Source organism: Phlebotomus papatasi, chromosome 2 (genome assembly GCF_024763615.1).
Source record: "Phlebotomus papatasi isolate M1 chromosome 2, Ppap_2.1, whole genome shotgun sequence".
Lineage (NCBI taxonomy): Eukaryota > Metazoa > Arthropoda > Insecta > Diptera > Psychodidae > Phlebotomus > Phlebotomus papatasi.
Window position 1 is genome coordinate 33,929,853 of NC_077223.1, and position 8,806 is coordinate 33,938,658.

The 8,806-nt window shown below is 27.6% G+C and overlaps 1 protein-coding gene across 1 annotated transcript; it reads right to left on the reverse strand.

The window, feature by feature from the left end:
- Positions 1-2,950: 2,950 nt before the first annotated feature.
- On the reverse strand, positions 2,951-6,834 carry LOC129803582 (uncharacterized). The gene is made up of 3 exons (XM_055850273.1): positions 6,493-6,834; positions 6,249-6,407; positions 2,951-4,473 (listed from the first exon to the last, which is right to left on the reverse strand). The coding sequence occupies exons 1-3, from the start codon at positions 6,725-6,727 to the stop codon at positions 4,313-4,315; spliced, it is 555 nt and encodes a 184-aa protein (XP_055706248.1). The 5' UTR covers positions 6,728-6,834; the 3' UTR covers positions 2,951-4,312.
- Positions 6,835-8,806: the final 1,972 nt, after the last annotated feature.

An 8,806-nucleotide genomic window follows, 5' to 3' on the forward strand; every position in this document is an offset into this window, starting at 1 on the left:
CCAAAAATCAGACACCATTGGCTGTATTTTTAATAATTTAAAAGCCGTACTTTTATATGCATAAAAATTTTAAGTAAATATTTTTTTACTACGTTGAAAAAAAAATAGAGAAAGCATGCTGTTTTATAGCCTCTTTAATGCATGAAATCCTTTAAAAACAACGTGCCCCACAAATAAATGGACTATTCAACTTTAGAAATTTAATTTACAAAAATACTCGATTAAATTGATTTTATATTTAAAAAAGGATAACCAGATTTTTTGGGCATTTAATAAACGAGCAGGAAAAAGTCAAATTTTGTCAGCAAAAGAATCGAAATGATCAGTAAAAAATAAAAAAGAGCAGTAAAAAGTAAAAAAAAGGACAGTAAAAAATTTTTTAAAAAATCCGTATTTTATTAAAAGCGGCCAGTAAAAAAATGAAAAACGGCCAGTAAAAAGTGAAACATGATCAGCAAAAAATAAAACATGATCAGTAAAAAATGAGAAGTGGACAGTAAAAAATAAAAACTGATCAGTAAAAAATTAAAAATCAGCAATAAAAAATAAAAATCGATCAGTAAAAAATAAAAAGTTGTCATTAAATATTAAAAACGAGCAGTAGAAATATTCGAGATGATCAGTAAAAAAATAAAAAGTGATCAGTAAGGAATTAAAAATGAGCAAAAAAAGATAAAAAATGGTCAATAAAAAATAAAAAATGACCAGCAAAAAATTAAAAGGTGGGCAGCAAAATATAAAATGTGCTAGAAAACTAAATAAAAATTGACCAGAAAAAAAAATTAGAAGAAGCAGTAAAAAAAATAAAAATTGGTCAGAAAAAAATTAAAAGTGTGCAGTAAAATATAAAAACGGTCCGTAAAAAATAAAAGGTGGTCAGTAAAAAATAAAAATTGGTCAGAAAAATTAAAACTCAGCAGTAATAAAAAGTGGTCCATAAAAAATAAAAAGTTGTCAGTAAAAAATTAAAAGTTTTTTACTGACCAAATTTTATTTTTACTGGCCGCTTTTAATTTTTTATTAACCACTTTATTTTTTTGCGGACCACTTTTTATATACATATTACTGCTCATTTTTATTTTTTTTTCAGATCGACTCGAATATTTCTACTGCTCATTTTTAACTTTTTGAAGATGACTTTTAATTTTTTACTGACAAAATTTTATTTTCTACTTCTCATTTTTAATTTTTTGTTGATCATTTTTAATTTTTCACTGATCAATTCGAATATTTTTACTGCTCATTTTTAATTTTTTACTTGAAATATTTTCTCTTTACTGACCTTAATTTTTTGCTGATTACTTTTTTATTTTTCACTAATCAACTCGAAAATATCTACTGATCGATTCGAAGTTTTTACTGACCAAATTCTACTTTTTGCTGATCAAATTTAATTTTTTGCTGACCACTTTTACCTTTTTGCTGATCATTTATTTTTTCTCCGATTTTTTGCAATCAGTAAAATGGTAATTTGATCCATTCAAGATAATAATTCTTTTTTATTTCGGTCATGGTCAATAGGAAAACTGTCAAGGATACTGTGTAAATTTTCTTTTGGCTTACTATATCGGACACTTTTTTGTTTCTCAAAATTAAATTAAATTCGTAGCTTTTTTTCAATTTCTCATGGTTGTACAAAACAAAACAGTCTCGTCACTACGAACAAAGTGCTGTAAAAAATCCCTGGAAGAGTTCCGGTTGGGCAAGAAACTTCAAGGAATTTTGTATTCGATATAGTTTAAGAAAATAATGTTATATTTTTATGTTATCTATTCTTACATATCAAAAACAATATTTCTAGTTTTCAAGGTTGAAAACGACAATATTAGAAACAACTAAGAAAAAAAATTAAATTTAAAAATATTAAATTTTAAGTTTAGGTTTAGAACTTTGGGGATTAAGTCCGAAATTTGACTCATTTCCCCTAAATATATCACAACTGTTCGGAAATCACATTGAACTAAGCTCGATATGTTAAGATATTTTTTTACATCTTAATTTTTCCTTTGCTATGAATATTTTGCTATTTTTTATTCATTGAAAATTTAGAATTTTCCGTGTTTTATCCACGTAATATTTAAAATCCATGTCTATTAAATACGATTAGGGGGAAGTGGGGCACCTTTGAAAGTGGGGAACCTTTGAAATTGAGATTTTTCTTCTACGTTTAAATGAAACTGAGCCATATCATAATATAATTTAGCTTCTCAATATGTTTGTGCATATAAATTATATCGCAATAAGGCTCAATTTTATTTAAAAATAGGTGAAAAATCCCAATTTAAAACGTGCCCCACTTTCAAAGGTGGCCCACTTCCCCCTATACTTTCTGAGTGGCCAATTGGGGAGGATGAAGCAGTTTAGGCTTGCTTTATATTTTAGGATAATATTAAATTAATAGGAAAATATGCTGCCTATGCTACATATTTTTAATTAGTTAACAGCCAAGAGAAACTACGTAGTTTCTCTTGCTTTGTATTTACTTACCTTAAATTAATAGGCATTGTATAAATGAGCAGTAAAAAGTCAAAATTGAGCAATAACAAAAGAATTTGAAACAGTGATATTATCGTCCAAATTTTGGCAAAGGGAAAATAAAGGGCTTTTCATTCTATCTGGAACAATTTTAAATGTTAAATATATAAATTTTTCTAATAAATTTTAAATTAGACCAATTTTTATAAAGATTTAAGTTTTTTAATGACCATAATTAGATATTTTACTGCTCATTTTTATTTTTTTTTTGGGACAAATTTTGCCCCAGTCTCCCCTATGTAATGTAAAATGCTTAAGCCTTAAGGATTTACAGTTTTTTAAAGAAAAATATATAGCTACTCGTTTGAAGTTTTAAAAATTTTCTAACTGCTCAAATCTTAGCATTGTAAAGATTTTTGTTCTAAAAACAATAAGAAACAATAAAAAATCTTCAGTTTTTTCTAATAAGCATTCCTTTTATAGTTAAAGTAAAATATTTATTGATATAATAATGGCAGATTTTTAATTTTACAAATTTCAATATGTATTTTTTCATGCAGAGAAAAACACATTAAAGAAATGTTTTTCATAGATTACAAAAAAGAATTTATTCTGTAAATATCTTTCTAAATATTTTTTGTTAAAACCTAAATCTTTGATCTTTTATTTTGTATTCTGACTATTTTTATCTTCTGACAATTTTCAGGGTATATTTTTTTAAAAAATCTTAAGAAACAATCGTGGTAATTAGCCGAGATTCTTTACATTCTCAGCTTTTGTGGTTACAGGTGAAATCCGATCACTTCAGACCGATTTTTGTTTCTTTTATATTCAAAGATTATTATTTTATATACTGAAAATATTAAACTACTTCTTATTCTAGACGAATAAAAAAGCAAAGTCTTGATAAACCTAGTCTTTAGCACATTCAGAATAACAATGAAATACTGTTTGCTTAACTTGTGAAAAATATAACTATTTTTCTTCTTCACAAATAAGAAAATCACAAAAGGTTTTTCAAAATACTTTTACTATATAATTCTTTATTAGCGTCCATTTTGGACCTTGTAAGATACTTTTACTATTACTATAATTATTATTACAAATTTATCGTGTATACTTTTTATGAAAAGGGTTTCATTTCGATAAATTAAACTGATTATTTTTTGCTCATTCAAGAAATTTATTTAAATAAATAAACTTTCTAACAGAAATATAAATCATTGTTCAGTAAATAGGTTATGATCAATACAAAAGAAATGCTAAATGACTAGTTAAAATTTGTAACAGTAAATGCCTAATAACGTATTAATTGCATAAAAATATATTCTACCTCGTTTATTATTTTTAAAATTTAAAATATGAATTTTGTAATAAGTTTTTTTTTTCTTATTCTTTAATGATGATTTTGTTTTTTTTTTATTAAACTTGAATGAAATTCTAACTACTAAAGTGCAGAGAAATATGGAGTTGAAAATTATGCATTTTTTATAATTAAAAACTAAAATATTTTGAAAAAGTGTAAATAAAATAATAAAACTTATTTTATTATAAATCCTTTATAATTTAATGAAATAAAAACTTTTGCTACTTGTACTGACGAGATATGGCACAATGTATTTTTTTGTAAATGTAAATGATAGAATTAAGAATTTTATTCCATATTAAAGGAAATTATTTATTCTAAGAATTGAGGCGCTTGGAACAAAAAAAACTCTTAAGTCGTATGCATTTCCCTATTAAAATAGCGTTTTTTTTTGCTCTGAGCTCCTCAACTGTAAGAAAACTATTTTATTCAAAAAAAAATCGTATGGTCTATCCTATTTTTTAATGAAAATCACCATTCTGTGTGATTATTACACTCATCAAAATTAAACCAGTCTTCAGATGTATACTCTGTATTACAATACCATGGATCTTTACCACATTTGTTATGCTCGCGTTCCTCACAAGAAATATATTGATGTTCTGCTACATGGCAATCATTGAACCATCCATCTGTAATGAATATAAGCAAAACATATATTTGTCTATTCTACAATTAAAAATTTTGGGAATTTTCGAAAACCTTTTTTTTATATTTCTTGCACATAGATGGTAATGATATTTGAGCTGCAAAGAAAGCTCGATGCAAGAAAAACTTTTGGCCACGCCCCCCGAAGTTATATCTTTACCAATTTAATTACCAAAGTTGTATGAAGTTTTCTGTCTATTAAAATGAGGCTACCTATACCGCTTAATAAGTACGTAATTTGAGCGGAAAGAAACATTTAACGAACATTAATCATAGGATTGTTTCTTGCTAGAAATTCATATTTCAAAATTAGCTTCTTGATGATTATTGTGAAAAGATTGTGAAAAAAAGAGAAGATGCGTTGTCAGACGCTATCAATTGTACATCTTAATGGTCATTGAATTTAAATTATTTAAAATAAATTCTTTCAAACATCGTTTTTATTTAAATATTGTAATTATCTTAGGAAAAAATTAGCACTCAGAATTTAAATCAGAAAATAGAATGAAGGAAAATATGATCAAAATCGATGATATATGTCAAACTTTCCGTGCGCAACTTCGTACTGAAACTTTGTATAATTTTACCTGAAGCGAGAAAAGGGAAATAAAATGCATACCTAAATAGTGTAAGTGTACCAAATTTCGGCCAGTTTGCAATTCCGGACACTTTTTTTGTTCCTAGAATTTCCATGACTTTTTGGTTTTTGCATACTAGAATTACAATGCAAAATAATGACAAAAATGTCACTTCGACACACGAAAAAGTAAGTAACACGAAAGTAACGAGAAAGTAAGAAAGAAAGTAACACGAGTAAAGAAGACATTGGGAGAATTCCAGAATGGCAAGGAATCATGAGAATGAAAGTGGCCGAAATAGGCCACCAACGCTATGTCTACATTTTTATTCATTTTAAAATGTGTTAAGAATAATTTTAGAGAAAATAAAGTCGATAAACTGTCTACAAGATTCCAAGCAACACTCCTTAAGAAGAAGTAATAAAAAAATCAATTTGTATTAAAAATATCACAAAAAATTTAAAAATTTAGTACTCTATCTATTAAGGGAAAAATCTGTATTCTCATATGGAGTTGTGAAGAATTCCCATTAAGATCATGTTCTAAATTAGTTAATATTTTAATATTTAATAATATAATATTTAATTATATTTTTAAAATCTTGATTTTTACTTTGTAGGCATTTCCGAACTTGACTAATTTTTGTTTTTCAGTCAGAACTTAAATTTACGAGATAGATTAAGAGGCGTGATTTATTTTTTCTGATTCAAACAGTATTGAAGTAATGGAAATTAATGATACCGGCACACCTTTTACATCCGGAAAATTTTGTGAAATCGAAATTCACATCTCTTATATTTCAAACGTTTTACTTATGTATATTTAACTCTTCCGAACTCTAAATTGGATTGAACTAAATTGAATTTGTCTTGATAGTTAAAAGAAGAAGAAGAGTGCGAGACAGTGGAATAGACATATAGACGAAACTTTTGAGAAAGAAAAGGATTTAAATGTCGATTTCATGGAATTTTCCTGATTTAAAAAGTGTACTGGAACCAGAGCTACAACTGTGTTAATCAAAACATTAGTCAGGTAAATCTTTATAAGGAACGTGACCTAAAATTATGGGCGGAGCTTACTTAATAGATCGAACAGCTAAATCTTCAATGCAAAAATATAGAAAAGAATTACAGTAGAGTGAAGGATTTTCAAAATTTGATATACAACTATATATTTTTTACCACTGGATTGTTGTGGATCGCAAAAATCTTCATTGCATGTTTGGCATTCTGTTGGAATAGCTATTGCATCATTATCCAGTGCCGTCGCATTCTGTTGTAGAACTGAACAAATGTTTTTCGTACTGCAACCTCTCATTATCACATAGCCATCATCTTTATCTGCAAATAGAATTATCTTCAATAGTACTAATTTTTACGTTGGCACCTTTTTTTATGAATTGTTTTATTTATTAATTTCACTCACGAAAGAAAACTGTACGATAGCAAACTAAATCCGCCTGATTAACATTTTCATCAGTCAATTCAACGTCCTCACAAGTCTCCAAATATCCCACATTCTCCTCGCAATATCGCGTATCACAGTAATTATATTCTCCGTAGTTGAGATCAGTAGAATCACACACGTAACATTGCAATCCGGACACTACTAAGATGCTATTAATAGAGCACAGAATAAGAATTTTCAAGAAAGTCTTCATCCTGGAAATTTCTGAAAATTTTCGCGGATATTCTTGCACAATTTTCTCTGGTGTATCGAAGAGTAATTATTTTTGCGTACTGATTAACTTGTGGCGCGAATTGCACATTAAATACCAGCCTCTAGCTGGGAGAATTGTTATCACATTGGGGAAGTTATATCAATTTCTGAGTAAACTTCAACTTTCTGACCAATCAGGCATTTTCATAGCAAATTAGCACAAAAATAGGATATTTCACATTACAATTGTCTATGAATTCCAGAAATATACATTGTTTGATTAAAGAATTACATTTTTAGTTAAAAATTAGCAGTTAGTCTTGCAACAGGTGTAATATTTGCATTTCCACTTCCATGTACATTGTTATTTTCATTATAAATTATATTTACTTTCTTCAGAAAGACAAACCTCCTTCATAATTTTACAGATTCTTGTGAAGCAAAATTTATCTTACGTCATTGAAGGGAAATTTATTATTTCTTGATGTGTATCATCATGATTTCACGATTTTTGATTATTTAGGAGCTTTACAAAGCTTCTTGTGCTTAATTGCACAAAGAAGATTATGCAGTAAGTTGAATTTTTTGCTAGTTCGTAAAGAATTTTAGTGAGTTAATTATTGGTGATCATGATCAAAAACCGTTTTGAGAAATTGAAGCTGACCCGGAGTTCAAAATTATTGAAATTATTAGGGTAAGTGTGCCGAATTTCGGCATAGTTGCATGCAAGCGCCAAAGTCTCAAGTTTGAAATGTAATATCTTTAATAGAAATTGATTTTTTTATTCCTTCTACTTAAGGAGTGTTACTTGGAACCTTGTAGACAGTTTGTCGTCTTCATTTTCTCCAAAATAATTTTAAATCCTTTTTAAAATGAATAAAAATGTAGACATAGCTTTGGTGCCCTATTTCGGCCACTTTTATTTCCATAGTTCCTTGCCCTTCAGGAATTCTTCCAATGCCTTTTTCACGTCATCTCGTTTGTTGAAGCTACATTTTTTGTTATTCTTTTGCATTGTATAATCTCTAGAAGTATGTAAAAACGAAAAATTCATAGAAATTCGAGGAACAAAAAAGGTGGCCGAAATTGCAAGCTGGCCGGAATTTGGCACACTTACCCTAAGGGAAACTTAGCATAAAGAAAAAAAATTGTAAAATTATTTGTAAATAAGTTTAAAAGGGAATTAACGAAATTGCTGATGAATCGTCTAACCCATTAACACGTTCGTAAAAGTTTGTACTTCGTTTACAACATTCTTCGTGACATGATCTATTATAACAAACATTTTTGTTGTCTTACAAATATTTGTTTGAAAATGTTTATGCAAGTAGCAAATTTCTTCGTAATATTTTGCAGTATATTTTTTCTTGTCTGGCAAAACTTTTTACGAATCGATGACAAAATATCACAAAAAATATTAAAATTTTTATACAAACCTTTATGAACAAATAATGTACCGTAAAAGAACGATATTTTTCATCAAGAGGTCATGTTACAAACAATGTTTGTGAAAAAGTATAAATTTATACTGACTTTATTACTGGATTATACGATTTATGAACATTTCATAAACCGGCTTTGGATTTCACAAACATTTAAGAAGAATACAAAATTTAAATGTAGAATCATAAGAATCACTTATGTTAAATAACCGACTAAAATTTGTAGGGTAACTGTGCCAAATTTAGGCCAGCTTTATATTTCGGCCACTTTGAGTGTAATTTCGGCCAAGCAATTAAATGAATGACAATTTCAATTCAATTCAATTTATTAAAATACTCAACTCCTAATACATTGGCAGCTAATACATAAGGAATTTAAATAGTATTAATCATATACTATATTAATCATAATATATATTGTAATGATTGTATTGATTGTAATTGATTGTATATAATGTATATTAATCAGAATAAATTCAGATCGCTTGGATCTGTCAGAGTTTAGCGCCAATGCATGGAGGGGTTACACTTAGACTTGGTTCAGAGAGCACGTGTCGTCTTATGGATTTTATGGATTTAATTATGGATTGAATTTTAATTATGTATTATATATTTTAATTATTAATTTAATTATGTAT

Coding starts and splice junctions, on each gene's coding strand:
- LOC129803582 (XM_055850273.1), bottom strand. CDS start 6,727: ATGAAGACTTTCTTGAAAATTCTTATTCTGTGCTCTATTAATAGCATC. Junction 6,408..6,492: donor CTATCGTACAGTTTTCTTTC/GTGAGTGAAATT, acceptor TTCTATTTGCAG/ATAAAGATGATGGCTATGTG. Junction 4,474..6,248: donor CGATCCACAACAATCCAGTG/GTAAAAAATATA, acceptor TATTCATTACAG/ATGGATGGTTCAATGATTGC.